At 47.0% G+C, this 18,791-nt stretch overlaps 1 protein-coding gene across 1 annotated transcript; it reads right to left on the bottom strand.

Annotated features, from left to right (window-relative positions):
• Nucleotides 1-13,409: 13,409 nt before the first annotated feature.
• Nucleotides 13,410-17,157, bottom strand: LOC134453816 (extracellular calcium-sensing receptor-like). The gene is made up of 6 exons (XM_063204564.1): nt 17,021-17,157; nt 16,635-16,911; nt 15,030-15,842; nt 14,677-14,904; nt 14,443-14,566; nt 13,410-14,323 (listed from the first exon to the last, which is right to left on the bottom strand). Exons 1-6 carry the CDS (start codon nt 17,155-17,157, stop codon nt 13,410-13,412), a joined length of 2,493 nt encoding a protein of 830 aa, XP_063060634.1.
• Nucleotides 17,158-18,791: the final 1,634 nt, after the last annotated feature.

Here is an 18,791-nt window from a genome sequence, read left to right as displayed (position 1 = left end):
CTTTATGGGTGAAAACAAACAGAATGTCTCATCAACTTACATGCTACATCGGCTTGTATAAATGAACACAGTCCATGATTCAGCCACGGCTGTTTGGCTATACTATTTGAACAGCCGGCAACTCAACACGTTTTTGGCATGTTACGCGTGAACAACGCTAGTCTACAGGTCCGTGTCTTTTGTTTATTAAACCCCAACAACAACAATTGACTTGCATGGGTTGTTTTCCCCCACAAATGGGCGTAACGCACATGGAAAACGTCACACCGTTCATGAGTATAGGGCCTGAATTTCAACAAAAAAAAGAAAAAGAATTGTGGGAACATGGGCCAGTATAAGTTGTAGGACTATGGGGTCTTACATACCAGGGCGGTAAAGCGTCGTGGAACAGCCGCGTTTTTTACCGCCGTTGGTGAAACTACATTGAACCATATCTGTCCTTACACACCAACCGGCGCTGCATTTGGAAAATAGAACTCGGGCGTATTTTTCACGCCGGCGACCGGCGGTGTCTCATTCAAATGAATGGCAGAGTAGCATGCTAGCTTTGGCTGTGGGGAGGGTTTTGAACAGGACTGCCCGCGCACACCGACGCTGTCAGTGTGAAAGGCAGAGAAAAACAGCCGGCCAAAACTAAGCAGAAAGACCGCGTTTGTCTCGCGACCGTTCCGTCTTGGTATGTTTTGGCCCTAATGGGCCTGAGAACAATGTTAAAAGCAAAGAGGCTTGAGACAAGAGGGCTTAGTCACGTCATAACAGCGTAGTAGGAAATGATGGCGAGGGGAGTACGGAAATTTTATTCACTGTGGAACAGGTCATAGGACAGCGTGAATGTCTGTCAGCTGTCCTTAATTACCCCCAGCAATTACTGCTGACCAACAGCTGCCGTTAATTGGCCACAAATTATCCATCATGGTGCCCCCCCACTGACCATGTGCAAGGGAGTACGAAAATTGTATCTATCACACCCACTGACCAATGACCATGCGCAAGGGAGTTAATTTTCCATCCACTCGTGTCCTCAGGCAACGCCCCTGTACTACACCGTGGCCAATGCATTTCCCCCCAAGAGATTGGTCTTCTGTTGAGTTTCTTTGGTTAGAAGTCTTAGTGATGTGGGACCAATGGGCTGTGGGAACATAAACACGCTCCCCACCTTGGGATAATTATTGTAACAGGGCACAGGTGTGAAGCGGGAGGGTAGAGCACAATGATAAGGGGAAATGGGGGAGTGAAATGATATGTGCAGGTGCGGATGACGGGCTTCATGCAGCTCCCGCCAACACCGCCCAGAGGAGACACAAAGACCCACCAGAAAACCTAATTAATTTACCTCTCTCGCTCCTTCTGTTTGGTCCTCTATCTCTCGCTTATCTGATCCACTGTGGACCACCTTTTATCCATCCTCCTGGGTCCCATCCCGATATTTGTTGCAGGTGAATGTAATACTGCAAGTGGAACCACGTTTACTTTCTCATGCTAGTTCTAAGAAACCAATGCCATCAAAACATGTACAACGTGTTTTCCTGCTTAGCTGCAGTTCACTTCCTTACCACTTGGTGGAGTCTGTTCGTAACCCAAGTCAATAACCACAGAACAAGTGAATCTGGAGTGGCAGACTGTAAACTGTAACAGTCATGTGGAAATCGGAAAATAAATCACAACTTACAAATATTTCCATCCCTTGGTAACCAATCTAAATATCACAGGTTCTTGAAATACTGAAAACGAAACTATGTTACTAAGATCTAGTAAACTTCCGCGATCTACGGTGTCTGAACATTATCAGTAGAGAAGGGGTGTGGCCAATTTACTGTATGACACCGTCACTGAGGTATTGCAGTCGGGTAGACGGTATATATATTGGTGAGTCAACAATGATTCCATGATAAGAAGTGAATTGTAGTTAGTTTGCCTTCGCAATGAGTATCATAACACTTTAGGGCCGGCTGAGAACATAATGCTGCCGCCATAATACATTTCACGGCCGCGGCCCACCGGGACAAGTCCCCGATCTCACAATGGCCACTCCGCGCTTGCCTCTTCCTCGATATACTCCGGTTCGGGATAAAGACGCCCATCAAACTCATCCTTGAAATAAGCCGTGTCTCTGTTATCCGCCATTATCGTCGTCCCTAAAGTCAGCTTTAGACAGTCTCCAACTGCAGTCCATTAACCACACACAGAAACGACACATTTGGAGTTATCAGAAATGGCGCACCCACCTCTCTCAGCTGCCGTCTTGCCACAGGCGTCCGCAAAATTGATATCCGAAGTGATACCTCATAGTAATCCATTTTATTTTTGTCCACCAAAGACGAGCCCCAGGAAACCAAATCACACATTTCCATGGGACCATTCCATCAACGGCGGTAACCCCAAATCCGAGCTCAAGTCTGTAAACTACGCTATTTTTAGACAGAGATCCCTTCCATCAGCCTTGCTAACCTGAAACTCAGCTGAGTTGCCACAGTAATTTATACTCCCAACCCTAACCTGGTAGCTCCCAGGTTAAACACCAGGCTAAATTAATCAGTGTTGCAAAAAAATGAAATTGTAGGAAACAATGTCACAGTGGGCACGTTCCGCTTAATTCCTGCCATCATTTTACGAGATCAAAGCGAACCAGTCACTCGATTTTAATAGTCTATGATGTGATAATGCCAGTAAAACTACATTAGTTACCATTGTCTTTCATTTCGGGGGATTTCTGATAATCAGCACATTTTTAAAAACTTTTATAGTGTTGATTTACTACTATGATGTTGAACAACTCCTTCCACCACATCTTCAGTGGTGGAACGGTGTCAGAAGCCGCCGTTAGTTGAAACTCGGCTTTTGCGCGTAAGCGCCGCTGAATTCAGTGCCAATGATGGAATGGTCCCCATGTCCTGTATTATTGTTTTCAAGCAGTCAGATGACTCACGAAACATCAGTTTTGCTGTGATGTCACAGCATCACATGACCACTGGAAGGAGCGCACATTCGCTCATCCGGAGTTATTATTCAGCAGCGAGACAGAGGTGCCTCCTCTGCTGTTAAGCAGCTTCATGTAGCTTTTTAAGGGCTTTCTCCCTTTCAATATCAATGTCAATGTCAATATCAATGTCATCAATGTCTCCTTTACCTGCTAAGATATTGAATAAAAACGTATCATCTCATCATCATCTCATCTCTGCATTAGTGGAAAAGAGACTTCTGTTATCAAAGAACATCTACGTCTGTAACACCGGTTCCCTGAGTAGGGACCAGACCTATTACTCATGGGACATGATCGACTGGGGTCGATCCACGAACAGTGTTGCCAGATTGGGATGTTTCCCGCCCAATTGGGCTGTTTGGGATGGCTATATGTGGGTAAAAATGGGTAAAATAGGGCATCTGGGTGGGTTTTTCTGCAAATTCGTGGCCATAGCAATAAATAGAATGTAGTGCAAATTGGGCACGTTGGGTTTTGTGCATCTTTTGGGCTGGAAATCACCAGTCTCATCTGGCAACCCTGTCCACAAAGCATTTTTTAATCTTTAATCAAGCCGAATGGCAGACAGCTATGGCAGGCAGGCAAGGGCCCGCCCCAGGGCGAGGGCTTTAGTTACCCTGACACAGCCGTCTTCCACCTCTTTCATTGCTGAGTACCTCAGCAGAGACACTGTGTGCCCAACTTAGTAATAGGTCTGGTCCCTACTCAGGGAACCGGTGTTACATACGTAACCCAGATGTTCCCTATCGCAGGAACTGCGACCTATTACTCATGGGACCGCCTCCAATCACGCAAATGAGTGTCAATGCAGAGGGCACCATTCGGAAGGCACGGCAGGAAGGGCCCCGCAGCCCCACAGGACAGGGTCCCCACTCACCAAGCACCACACCTGCACAGTATACAGACGCTCAGCTATACACAGGGGAGCGGCAGAACCGGCAGATTCAGAAAAGTCAGGCCACCTCGCTGCCCGCGCCCAACACAGCCTGTGGGACAGAAGGCTCAGTGACATCCAACATGTAGAAACTAACAAAGGTGTGAACGGAGGACCAACCTACCCTTGGAAAGGGCTTTGCCCCTCGCGGCACCCCCATGGCACACAAAGAGCTGATCACAGCGTCTGAACCCCTTTGTACCATCCAAATAATGTCGGAGGGCATGCACAGGACAAAGTGTATGGAGGGACTCTTCTTCCTCCGAGGCAAAAGGCGGCGGAGAGAAGCTAGATAATTCAATCAGCTGAGTTTGAAAAGGGGCTGTGACCACCTTAGGCGTAAATGCCGCATTCAGCCACCTTAGGCGTAAATGCCGCATTCGGGCGGAGCACCACCCTGTTGCCCCCGGCAGAAAAGCGCAGACAAGTTGGGTGTACTGACAGCGCATGTATTTCGCTGACGCGCTTTGCCGAAGCCAAAGCCAGCAATTATGCAGTTTTTAGGGAAAGCAGCTTAATGCTCACCGATGACAGCGGCTCAAAAGGAGGCCCCGAAAGTGCTCGCAGCACTGTCGGCAGGTCCCAAGCTGGAAAAAGAACAGGACAGGACACCCTGAGGCGCCGAACGCCCGCCATGAACTGAGACACCAAGGGATGGGAGCACGGGCTGGCATCCCCCAGGCCATAGTGACAGGCCGATATGGCCGCCACGTACACTTTAATTGTGGAGGCCGCCTTCCCTTGCTCCAACAGATGCTGTAGGAAATCCAAAATGACAGACACAGAACACTGAAAAGGGTCATGACCCTTGGCAGAGCACCACGCCGCAAAAACACGCCACTTTAGTGCATAAAGCGTGCGGGTAGATAAGGCCCGGGAGCATTGGATAGTAGCCATCACCGCAGTAGACAGGCCTGCCTCAGGTGCTGTTTCCACGTAGCAGGATATTTTTTAGCAGGGTATTTTTTTCTCCTGCTACGTGGAAACGCAACATGTGGATAAAAAAAATCCTCCATTGTAACAAATGCGTTTCAGACCCCTAAACAGGATATTTTTTTCTCCTGCTATTTTTTTCTCCTGCACCTGGATTTTTAAATATCTGCTACGTGGAAACGGAAGGCCAAAACTAATGCAAAACCAATACAAGCAGGAGAAAAAAATATCCACATATAAAAATATCCAGCTACGTGGAAACGGCACCTCAGACAATCTCAACCTTTCAGCTGCCAGGCCGCCAGTTTCCACAGTGCAGGCCGAGGGTGCATGATCGCCTCCCTGCCCTGCGTCAGCAGCTCCCGGCGCGTTGGGATCACCCACGGTGTGCCCACCGCCAGGCTGCAGAGATCCGGAAACCATGACTGGTTAGACCACAGCAGCGCCACCAGAATGAGGGCCACATGATCTTCCCTCACCCGGGCCAGGACTTGGAGAAGAAGTGTGATCGGGGGAAAGGCATACAGCTGACCCGTGGGCCAGGGGTGTGCCAACTGCCAACGCATCCACGCCCAGGGGGGGGGGGCTGTCCCCTCCCAGGGAAAACCACAGAGGACAAAGCGCATTCAGACACTTTGTGAAAACAAGCGGGGACAGAGCGAGGCCAAAGGGTAGAACTTTATTGCCTCTGAAGGCGAAGCGCAGATATTTCCTGTGCTTCACATGGATTGGAATGTGGAAATATGCTGACTTCAAGTCTATTCTCACAAACCAGTCGTTTGTCTGTATGCATGCAACGAGACGGCGTGGCGTGAGCATACGAAATTTCCTTTTCAGTAAATATGTGTTCAGGACGCGGAGATCTAGGATTGGGCGCCAACTGTGGTCTTTGACTAGGAAGTACCGGCTGTAAAAGCCTCGTTCCCTGTCGTGCAGTGGAACAAGTTGAGTAGCACCGTTTAGCACAGGGAATCTACTTCATCCTGTAAAATGTGCGCACGTGCCTCCAGGACGTGTGACTGAACCACGCCCGTGCGGAGATCTAGGATTGGGCGCCAACTGTGGTCTTTTTTGGGGACTAGGAAGTACCGGCTGTAAAAGCCTCGTTCCCTGTCGTGCAGTGGAACAAGTTGAGTAGCACCGTTTAGCAACAGGGAATCTACTTCCTCCTGTAAAATGTAAACAGTGTGTGTGTGTGAGTTCCACCGGGTATGACACAGGGAGGGAAACACATTTTTGGTAGGAGAGGACACTCGTCGACCCCCAATCCCCTCTGCTTTCTGTGCGTCCTAGGACTGCTGCTCTCGCTTGGGGGCGCCACGGCGAGGCCGAGAGTGCTGGCGGTTATGTCGCCTCACTGGCTGCGCAGCTGCTGCGACTGGGTAGGCTGTGGTGGCCAGAACAGATGTCGAGTCCACCCCTTCGGCTGGGACTTGGGTGGGCGCGCCGGAGAGGGAGACCCACTCGCCCTCTTGAACGGCTGCTTAGTAGCCTCGGGCCGAACAAACTGGCGAGACTGCTGTTGCCACAACGACCGAGGGATACACGCCTGTAGAGCCTCGCGATCCTTCTTGTCAGCCTCGAACTTGGACGCCATGAGAGCGACGGTGCCACCAAAGACACCCCACGGACTGATGGGAGCGTCCAGCAGCGGGCCCTTCTCTGTGTCGGATAGCCGGGACAGGGAAAGCCATTGACACCGGCTTAAGACAACCAACGCTGCCATGTTACGACCCACGGCCTGCGCATCGTAGCGAGTGAGGCGAAGGGAGAGATCCGCAACCTTTTGTAGCTCCGTGAGCAGGTCGGGACACAACACGCTGCCGTCCAACTCCACCAGTAACTGCGCCTGGTAGCGCATCAGGAGAGCCTGGGTGTTGATTGCACACGCAGCCTGACCCGCAGCGAGATAAGCCTTCTCGGCGACAGCCACCTGCTGCTTCCCAGCACGCGTAGGTAGGGCTGGCTTCTTCTTCAATCTCAGGGTGGGGGAGGCCGGGTTCAAATAGCCAGCGACCGCATCTTCAACGGGGGGAAAGGCCAGGTACCCCAAGTCCAGCGCCTGGTCCACCTCCATGAAAGCATCGAAGCCCCGGACAGACGACCAAGCTGAGAACGGACAACCCCAGAATTTCGTGAGCTCCCGGTGCACGTATGGGAACAGGGGAATAGGCGCGGGTCCAGGTGGCGGCGGCACAGAGAAGAATGCCCCATCTAGCAGAGAGGCCACGGGCGCAGGGGGCACAGCCGGGGGGATGCCCAGCTTCGCAGCGGCGCGTGTAGCCAGGTCACGGAGCTCCACAGTCAGCAGCCGGCTTCCAGCTAGCGGCTCCGCAGGCGTCGACTGGCACGAAACAGCCACACTTGCAGAATCGTCGGGTCCGGGAGCGACTCCAGGTCATCCGACGTGTAGCCAAATATAACGGCGTCCTCAGCCGCCTCAGGGTAACCCCTGGGGAGTCGCAGGGGTGGGGGGCTAGCAGAGCGTGGTAGCGAAGCAGGAGGGGATCCTCACACGCCGCCAGTGCAACATGTGGCACTGGGTCTGCGTCTGCGGGTTCCTGGACAGCCCAGTCGCTGAGTCGCTTCCTCAGCCTCGCCAGGGGGAAGGACGAGCATATGCGCAGGGGTCTTCCTCCTCCAGGAGAGCGGCTTCCGCATGCTCTCTACCCAAGCACTCGATGCACCGCCGGTGCTGGTCCCCCTTGGCGCACGGATGTCTGCACTCGGGATAAAAGCGTGACATAATTTCACTGTGAACACACAAAATACAAAGTTAGTATTCGCGTAGGGACTCGTAGCTGGTATACGCCTGCTAATAAGAGTAAGTAGCCACGCTTAAACAAAGTCACAATGAAAATCAAGCAAACCAATATTTCGTGGATTCAACTTCAGACGAAGCAAGAAAGAGGTGGAAGACGGCTGTGTCAGGGTAATTATAGCCCTCGCCCTGGGGCGGGCCCTTGCCTGCATGCCACAGCTGTCTACCATTCGGCTTGATTAAAGATAAAAAATGCTTCGTCGACCCCAGTCGATCATGTCCCATGAGTAATAGGTCGCAGTTCCTGCGATAGGGAACCAGGATTACGTTCTGTAACCTAATGTTCCTCACCGATTGCCTCTTTTGCGGTGGAACTTTTCATTTGGACATTCACCCTTGGCATTTACTTACCTCTGCATTACGTTTCCTTCTGTATTGGTGGAGGAAGAGCTTGAAGCCATTTTCCTGAGAAAATAGACAGAAGAGAAAATGTTAATCGAAACTAGTCGTCACCACATGTGAGTTGTTCCAAGTCAAAACCTACTAGCAGCTTAACCACCATGTGCTGGGGAGCGTACCTATGTTCCCACGCCCCACTGGTCCCACAGCCCATTGGTCCCACAACCCATTGGTCCCACAGCCCATTGGTCCCACGTCACTAAGACTTTTTTTTTCATTATTTAGGCCCATTGGTCCCACAGCCCATTGGTCCCACAGTCCATTGTTCCCACAGCCCATTGGTCCCACATTGCTTTTTTATTTGAATTTTTAGGCCCATTGGTCCCACGGGACTCACTAGTTCGACGCCCTTTCGGTACTTACCGCTTACGTCATACGACCCTAAACCTAACCCTAACCTTAACCCTAAACCTAACCCTAACCCTAACCCTAACCTTAACCCTAAACCTAACACTAACCTTAAATCGCTTGTTTGAAATGTTTGATTACCATGTGAAGTACCGAGAGGGCGTCAAACTAGTGGGTCCCTTGGTCCCACAGCCCATTGAACTGTTTGTGATGTGGGACCAATGGACTGTGGGACCAACGGACCTAAAATGAAATTAAAAAATCTTAGTGATGTGGGACCAATGGGCTGTGGGACCAATGGGCTGTGGGACCATTGGGCCTAATTTTGAAAAAACGCAAAAGTCTTAGCAATGTGGGACCAATGGGCTGTGGGACCAATGGGCCGTGGGAACATTGGGCTGACCCCATGTGATGCTATTCCCGCCTAGCGAATTGAGGTACGGAAGGCAAAACGTTAAGAAGTTTTCAAAACGCAAGCTGAACGCATTCACCTCCCGCCAGCAACCAAGTGCTGGGTGGAGAGTTAACTAAAGCAAATTATTCTTGCAGGTAGGTTAGCTACGTAGGAGTTAGCCCACATCGCTGCTCTGGGAAAGTTTGCCACAATGCGGCCACTTTACCAGAGTTGGAAAGTAAGATGAATAATCTCACAGGGTTCTGTGCATGGGGTTAGATGAAAAGGGTCTCATTAAATCCATTCTCAAAGCATCCGCCTGGTCCTTTTTCTGCCTATTCTGTCACTCATAAAAACACTGAAAAGACAAGTTTTAAAAGTCGCCAGATCCGCTAAAAAGTTGTGTAAGTCGCCAGAGACGGCCAAAAGTCACTAAATCGGCAACACTGGCCGGGCTAGGTAGGTAAGTAGAACTGGCTATGGGGAATTCCTGCAAACGGACAAGAGAAAGTACGTCAGTTTGCACGTTGCTATATCTGCGGGCCTGAGCAGCGTTATTAAAAAAATTATGAATGACTGACTGCCAGGTCAGGCGTTGCATGAGAGCCATGAATTTTGGATGAGGACAGGATTTATCCCAGAAATCTAAGAGATATGGCCATGCCCAGGGTTTTCTCGGGAGAGAGGGGGCACCTATTGCTGTGAAAATTTGACATAGCATGTCAAAGACAGTAGAATTGGTTTTCGGGAAAGTGGACGAGCAAAAAATCGTCTAGTAGGTGCAGCGCGAAAGGCAGCTTAGAACTTAGAGCCAGTATAGAGCTTCAGACAGATCATAAAAAATGTACGGACTGCAACGACACCCCAAGGTCAATCTGACTGCGAAATATAACTTGGACTGCCATTTGACGCCGAATTGGGGGCGGTCGCTATGGAGTATTGGCATTGTCCTAAACGCGTCTGTAATATGCGCTTTGGCCCAAAACGCCCGCCCCCCTCTACCGTAATAAGATTGATGCTGTGGTCGACTGTTGAATATTGCAACGAAAATGGCTGCAGAGGGATTCAAGCCTCGGAGGCAAAGTGAGGGAAGTACTTATCAAAAATCAGTCTGTTCTTTCCTGAAGATTTATGTTAACGTGGAATAACCTGAATAGGGGGGTGGATAAGGGGCTGATCACGTAACCTTTGGTAACCTCCACGGCGAGCAATTCGGATAGGTGAAGGTTTACGTGCAACAAAAGTGTCAATGGGAGGCAAGATACCTTTTTTGTAGAAGCCTTACTTTGAGGATGGGACCGGCGGGGGCACACAGACTTTGGGTGGGGATACGAATACGAATACTTTATTGTCCACAATGTGGAAATTTGTCCTCAGTTTCATCACATACAAACAATTAATCATTAATCTCACAATACACAACACAAACATATCAGACACTGCATCTGCACAAACATTTTTTCATGACAGAGAAGGCGGGGGACCCGAGGCAGCAGCCTGAGGGGAGTGGACGCAAAAAATAGTCCGGGGCCACAAATCCGTGGTGTGGTCGTTCAATGCGTGCACTTTACATGACAGGGTGCGCGGACCGCTGAAGTGCCTGATCAGCAGTTCGGTATCCACTACGGACCAGTCCAGGCGACGGTTAAACAAGCTGATGCAGGAAGCAGCCTTGGCAGCAAACGATTTGTGGTATTCGTAAAAAAAAGGGTATCACCATAGCGCACAGAAAAATCCGCTAGATCGGCGTCAAGTTCTGTAGAGCGGTTGGGGTAGATGCTGCACATGACGTCGCACTAGACACCGAAGGTGACGTGAACTCTCCGAAAGTCTGGTTCTTGAGCAGACGTTTTCAGCAAAGAAAGTCAACACAGAAGAACTATCTCTCGGGGGAAAAGCATTGGCCAAGGTGTAGTACGGGGGCGTGGCCTGAGGACACGAGTGGATGGAAAATTAACTCCCTTGCGCATGGTCAGTGGGTGCGACAAAACATTTCCGTACTCCGCAAAATCCGAAAGAGGATATACGGTTGTCAGCATTCAGTGTTTTGTCAAATTAACTGCAGCTGTTGGTCAGCAGTAATTGCTGGGGGTAATTAAGGACAGCTGACAAACATTCACGCCGTCCTATGACCTGTTCCACACTCCGACCCTCGCGGAAGTGGCATTGCACTTTCCCATGCTTCCAATAATGACCGTAGAAGAAGAATTGTACTCCCCTCGCCATTATTCCGTACTGCGCTGTTATGACGTCAGTACACCCTCTTGTCCAAAGCCTCTTTGGTTTTCAGCAGGACTGACACTTAACGTAGTTAACGAACTGGCAGTCTGTCTTATAGTTGGGGAGGAGCAAGGAGGCTAAGTTCATGTCCTTCCTATTTGAAATGCTTATGCGCACAGCTCTGCCATGAAGGACGTTCACTGAGCAGGCGCAGGTTGGGCCGTTACCAGAGCAAAGCCCTGTGATGGAATCGGATCAGCAATGGAGAGAGGGATGAGGTTCGTCAGCAGAGGAGAGAACAGGGGAACTTGGAAAGACCGTGTAGGCATCGTAGTAGAGGGTCCGGTTGCAGGCGCCAAGGTAGGGGCAGTGGTGCCATAATCTAGGCTGCGGGGGGACTCGAGGGAACAGAGGCGAGAGTCCAGGCGTCGCACAACACCAGCGAGGGAGGGTGGATGGATGCGTCGTGCGCCACGACTGATTGATGGCTGGTGAGCTGCCGCTGGCTTCATTCTCTTGGTGAACGGGGGCAGGTTGTTGGCCTTAGCCTTTCCGCTTACCCAAAGGACGAGAGGGCCCGCCAGTTGCTGTCCGAGCCGTAGCTTGGGCTGAGGGTGGGCTGCCGAGAACCTCTTGGACCAGTTGAGCGAGGAGGTCATCCTTGGAGAGCCCCTGCTCATAGAGGATCCTCAAAGCAGTGAGGGCGTCCCTGATGCAAGTGACGGAATCAAGGACTCGGCAAGTACACCTGCGAGGAGACGGTGGCGCCTCCAGAATAACTTCCTGACTATCAGGCGATGCATTGAGGACAAGAAGTGGAGAGATGGGCTCGTTGTCTGCCATTGAAGGTAATAGTAGATCATGAAAAATGAACAATAACAGCCCTTGCGACAGTTAGATGCGAGCGGCAAACGTCTGACTTGGCTTGCACTAGAAAGCAGAGAACAGTTTGTGACAGGGTATCTATTGGCTGAAATATTGCAGAATCCCACAATTAGTCGTGTTTCTGAGCATGGTTTGTTGATATGTTAAACCATAGTCACAAAATTAAAACCACGAATGACCATGATCTATGGTTAGGTTTCATAGCAAAACGATAGTTAAACCAGTCAGGAACCATGGGCCAAAAAAAACATGCAAAAGCCATAGTTGCCTACCGGTAATACTACAGGTGATTCAGAGTATGTATAGAAACCATAACATACCACTGCATTAAAAAAAAACATGTTTGATTTTCGCAAGGTCACCGAATGCAACCGGGGGGGGGGGGAGAACATATTAGATAGTTCGATAGATAGATAGTTTTAGATAGACATTCATCGTGATAACACCCAAATAAGGAGGTGCACCGGTTCGATGGTTTAATCCAGTGTTTCTCAACAGGGGTGCAGGGGTGCTGCATGGCCCCCTCAGGGGTGCCGCGGAAACGTGGCTGATAGATAAATTGTCTATTTAGACAAATATGTATTATATTACATAAGTTAATGCTAGTCAGTGGAATCTTTCATCTGCCATTTACGCTCAATAAAGTAAGTATAGGTTGCCCTAGTCAGCTGCAACTTCGAACGTAGGTCGTGTGACGTCTCCAAACGTGTTACTTTTCTAAGCTTGTGTAGTATCGGATGCGATGCCATGTTACGGCTTGTTGGTTTGGGGTGCCTTGACATTTTTCATGAATTGAAAGGGTGCCTTGCCTAAAAATAGGTTGAGAAACACTGGTTTAATCTACCTGCGAGACCTCACTTCACCATCAACATCAACTTTAAGGAACAAGTCATCTCATGTTACCCTTACCTAATTCAGCTGTGCATGCTCCATCGAAAAAAATAATAATAATTTTGTCCCGTATGCTTAACTATCCCATGCACTTAGTATACTATATTATATACCTTGAAAGATCCATCGGACCAACTGGAGATTATTTTTTGTTTTTCTGTATTCATAATCTGAAAGGTCTGAGATCAAGTGGGGGGTTAAGGTGTGTGATCTCATGACCTACGTCATTTCACACTTTGTGCTGTTATATGTGAGTGATACAAATAAAACTGTTCTGGTATCAAGTAACTGATGTGAGCGTGTCGTGAATCCTTCTTGAGTATTATATTTCCAACTAGCTATCTAATGAAGGTGAAATGGTTGCACCAACCAGTTGTCCTACTACCATGCACCATTAAAGGCATTATTTTTTTTTGAACTATGAAGGTTTGTGGAGTCTGGCTTGCAAGAGACTTAATTCATTCCCCTCATGGCATCTGTTATTGGGAGGTTAATGTAAAGTATTCAGAACAATGACTGTACAATAGTGTGTATTTAGTGTTTTCAGAATGTGTAGGCCTAAATGTAAAATGAATCACAGGACAACATTTTTAAAAGAAATATTTTATAATGACTTAGATACATCTTTTCCCATCATATGTTTCTTGGAATTGAGTTGTGGTTTAAATACAATAATGTAACATTTGGGAAAGAATATACAAAGAAGCAGTCCAAAACTTGAAGCCAAAATAGCAAATATCTCAACAGCCACTGTAAATTTACCAGGAGAGCTGACATAAGCTGGAATGAAAGTGATCCAGACTGCACAGAATATCAGCATACTGAACGTGATGAATTTGGCTTCATTGAAGTTATCGGGTAGTTGACGAGCCAAAAAAGCCAATATGAAACAGAAAATGGCAAGGATTCCTATGTAACCTAACACTGCCCAAAAACCGACAGGTGATCCAAGCTCACACTCAAGAATAATCTTCTCCTGATAAAGGCTCATATTTTCATAAGGAAAAGGGGGTGATATGGCCAACCAGAGCACACATATGAGGACTTGTATGAGAGTGAAGCAAAGAACGCTGAGTCTCTGTTGCAGAGGCCCAAACCACTTCATGACATTACTGCCTGGAAGAGTGGCTCTGAAGGCCATTAACACCACTATCGTTTTCCCCAGAACACAGGAGATGCAGAGAACAAAGGTGATCCCAAACGCTGTGTGACGCAACATGCAGGACCACTCAGAGGGCCGACCAATGAAAGTAAGAGAACAGAGGAAGCAGAGCTTTAATGAGAACAGCAGCAGAAAGCTCAGCTCTGAGTTATTGGCTCGGACCATTGCAGTTTGACGAAAATTAAAAAAGATCGTTGTTGTAAGTGCTGTCAAAAGAAAACCAAAACAGGAAAATATAACCAACACCATTCCCATCGTTTCTCCATAGGACAGAAACTCTGTCGGCTTTAAAACACATTTGTCCTTCCCACTGTTAGACCAGTATATGGGTGGGCACTGCAGGCAGTCAGAAGAATCTGCAAAGACATTTTGTATCAATTCGCCTGTTAGTTTAGTTATTTAAGGGAATATTTTGTTAAAAAAACAAATAAAAAACAAGAATAATTGACGACATCTACAATGAAAATGCAGTTACCTGTTTTATTTGCAATTTTCCCATCAGCGCATGGTAAGCAGTCAAAGCAACATATTTGTTTTGTTTTGTTCAAGACCTTTCGACTGCCAGGGGGGCAACTTTCTGTGCAAACAGACTGAGGCACCTTTCAACAGTAAAACAGAGAGAAAAAGATTTTGTCATCTATGTTTTACATACAAGTAGGCCTAGTAGCCTAGTTATATTATATTCTGTTATTATTATACGTCCTGTTACCTCAGATTGGTTTCCTCCCCATACGATCATGTTTTCCTTAATTAGGAATTTTTGTTCATCCGGATAGGATGCATCATATCGACCAATGTTAACGATATTAACCGATCCATCGCTCCTCATCTGCCAATTCACCAGATCATATAGAGCCACTGAATCCCCATTTTCATCAAAAAAGATCCTTCCCCCAGACAATGTGGAAAAGTTCACTTTTTCCAAGCTTTTCACCACCTGTATATAAGATGAAATGAAGAGTTATGAATGGAATAACATTGAGGGACTATATCGTTGATACTTTTGCCAACATTTATGTAGGGGAGTTTTTTCCACAGGCCCACTGTAGATGTGGATTTTACCTGAAAAGGCTGAATATTTGTCTTGCTAAAGCAACCACCAGTGACTGGGTTTGTACCATTGGTGCACTGCAAGAGATTGTGAAGGGCATGCGCCACTGCGTACACAGCGTTATACACATTATTGACAGTTCTGCTCTCTGTCATGTCTGTGTAGTCATTTTTAATCGTACGCATGTCTTCCGACCCATCACATTGCTTTTTGTACAAAGACTGGTTTGAGGCCGACAGGCTACATTGAAACGTTGTTTCCCAGAATTCTCTGATGTATGTGCTGTCGGGTGCGTCTGAGGGCTTCAGACTCAGTAAGAATTCAGTGAGTCCTGGTATTGTTGCCTCTGGTATTGCAAACCCCATAACACCTTGTAAAATGTGCATGTTCTCAACAGAAGCAATATCTGCTGTCGTCACCCAGGATTCAGAGCCAATCCACTGCTTTCCTGTGATGTTCATAGACTGAATTCTTGCCAGGATATGTCTGATATAGTTTCTGGACATGAATGCTAGAACAACCTTGGAGGTGGATGTCTTTATGGTGTTGGCAATGTCGTTCACTTCTTGGTCAGTGGACTTCATCTTGTATTTTTGGTCATATTCAACACAGATTCCCTCCTTTTTGGCCACAGCATAGAATGTGTCTTTTCCCTCTTCTCCATATTTTCCAAGGCTGTACACAATTCCGACCCAGTTCCAGCCAAAGTGTTTCATGAGCTTGACAAGTGCAATAACCTGAAAGTAATCACTTGGCACTGTGCGGAAAAAAGTTGGATAGATTTCTCGGTTGCTTAAACATGCACAAGTGGAAAGATGACTGACCTGTTTGAATTAAATAAACAGAGATGGAAAAAGGTCAAATCATAATCTTATGGATGTTTTTTGTTTTTTTTGTTTAAACGCTTTAAGGAATAACAACAAGAATCACATAGTAAATGCATGACAACCCATATTCATTGAGGCAGTGTGCAGAACAGGTGTACAGTATATCTCCCATAAGATTCGTTAAGCCTCAGTGACAGTTTGTGGATCCGCTAGAGTCTGAACCCTTTGGGAGGCTCAAGTGTGAGCATTTCTCTTTCACAGCATCTGACAAATTGACATGGGGAGCAAGGACAATACAAACAGGTGAAACAATATGGATTTAGGCAGTGTATATAATATATACTATGGTATAGTTTATTTTTTTTTTAAACTCAAATCAAATATTTTTGTTTGTTACACCATACGGTGAAATAATAGTGCATGGTGAACCAGTTGCATTTTGAATACTATACACAGATCAATTGATTGATTAGTTATTAAGGCAACATAATATGTATACCGTAACACATTAGATTAGGGCCAAATCGAATAATCTGATAACACAAATAATCCATCAACCCATGTCTGTGTCACACCATAGCATGATAGTGGTGCATAATCGCCCCTGCCGTGGCCAAACGGTAGGGCACTCGTCTACCACGTGGCTGACCCGGGTCCTTTGCCGGCCCTTCCCCGTCTCTCTCTCCCCACTCGCTTCCTGTCACCACCTTCACTGTCCTGTCATAAATAAAGTTAAAAAAAGACCCCAAAAAAATACATTTCAAAACGAGATAGTGGTGCATGATCGACCTGTGGCATGCCGAAAGGACTAATCAGCTGATTGATCTTTGTAGAGGGCCCCGAGGAAGAGTGGCCTACGATGGCGTGGAGATCGGTGCAGCCGCGGTGATGCTGGCTCTCCGCTCCACTAATGGCCTCTAGAGTGGCCCTCATGAGGTTAATGGAGCCGCAGGTGCTGAAGATCTTGTAGCCCAGCGTCACCCCGGGAAGGAGCTCCGTGCTGTTATTGATCTCCTCCAGGGTGAATATGAGCGTACGGGCAAATTTGAGTTCCCTGTAGTTTTTTCTGCAAGGGAGAATGATAGATAACACAGGCAATGCATTAGAAAACATCAGACATTGTTGACAATACATAGTGAGATACACCTGTTTCTTGCACTTTTTTTTTTGCTTACAGAGTACAGATAGCCAGCTTGGGTGGTGACATGAAATCCTGTTTAGGAGTCCTACTCCCACTGTCTAGCGAGAACACACCACCAATGAGAAAGTCTCCATCTTTGGACAGCTCTGTGTAGCCTCTGTAACCAGTCATTTTACATGTGGCAGTACAGACTCTGATGTTTTTCAGAATAGCAAAAAGGATGAATATCACTTTAGTCATGGCAGACACACAGCAATAGCCCGACCCCCCTCTACTAGCATTCCCGAAGACTGGTCTCTGACTTTTTAAGCCTTTCCCTGACCAATCAAGAGCGGCAAAATACTCCCAAAGGCCCTTGACATCACAGCCATCTGTGACATCACGTATTTTGGTGAAAAATATTTTGACAGGTTGAAAAGAAAAAAAAAACTATTATCTAGCCAAGTCATCTCATTTGACTTATTTTGAATACATTTGATAAGTCTAAATAAAATTAAAAAACCATTTACATTTTCGGCCATGCTGAATAAAAGGTATAGCCAAGTGTAAGACTACCGTGATTCACTTTAAAAACTACTCTGCCTATTAAGCTGCTGTATGTTGAGGTTTTGTCTTTCCACGGCACCAAGCAATCCATATTTATTACTTGTTTTGTGATTGTCCCCCCTTAGGGGCTACAGCTGTGAGACCCGACCAGGAAACCATTCTTCTGTGAGGCCACTAGGAGGAGCTTATGATGCTGTGATCAACCTGTTCATGTTTTGGTCGTCATATGTAAGTACTGTACTGTACATGAGTTTATGAGGGCCTGGTGTCCACACATGGGGCCTATGCTTACAGAACGGCACCATGGGATGCGATTTGCATATAGCAAAGAACATCAAAATTGGCACATATGCAATTGGTGCCTAGTGCTTGTTAAAGATGAGAGCAAGTTCACACTGTATAAAAAAAAAGAGAAAAAAGTCAGCGTCAACCATGTTTTTTTGCTACCACTTGTTTTTTGTTTTTTTTTCCCCGTGACGTTTCGGGTAATCACCCTTCTTCAGACGTTACCTGAAACGCCACGGAAAAAAAAACAAGTGGGAGCAAAAAAAACCCTGGTTGAAGCGGACTTCTTCCTTTTTTTATCCGGTCATTTGCTTGTCCTGCTCCTAGGTCAGACGTTTGGATGTGCAGACTTTAACTCACTCTTTTAGCAAGTTCACACTGAACACGTGACAGTCATGACAAAGTCTGGAGATGCCATGGAGAACTTTATGCTGCCCAAAACATCATTTTTGAAGTGCACAGGCCGCCAATGGTGCAATTTGGATGGTATAAGCGAATTGCTCCGTATGGTGCTGCTCTGTAAGCATAGGCCACACGTGTTGACACCAGGCCCTTATACCTAACCCAGGGACAGATTAAGATGGAAAAGTAAAATGTTTTTTTTTAACTGACATGACGTCTGATAGTGGCGCGCATGGCAAAAAGGTTGCATGATGGGAAGTGTGTGTAATGAGACATCATTTATTGGCCCTACTTCATATTTTTCAGCACAAGGCTTACAATGGTTTTTAAAGACATTAAAACATCATTACAGTTTATGAATAACTAAATGTAACAGACAGTTTTTGGTCATAAAAACAACAATATTAATTTCAGCAATATGAACATTAATAAACAATGTGCAGCTCACTGTGAACTGTATGAGTGTATAATACAAACATCAGAACATTTTAACAATGACGGCATACTTTTTTGGCGGCCTAACAATTTGCATAACTGCAGTTGTTGGAGTCATGAGCAGATGCACACTTAAG

Source organism: Engraulis encrasicolus, chromosome 8 (assembly GCF_034702125.1).
Source record: "Engraulis encrasicolus isolate BLACKSEA-1 chromosome 8, IST_EnEncr_1.0, whole genome shotgun sequence".
NCBI lineage: Eukaryota > Metazoa > Chordata > Actinopteri > Clupeiformes > Engraulidae > Engraulis > Engraulis encrasicolus.
Note: the sequence above shows the minus strand (reverse complement) of the source record. Positions and strands in the feature narration are given on the sequence as shown.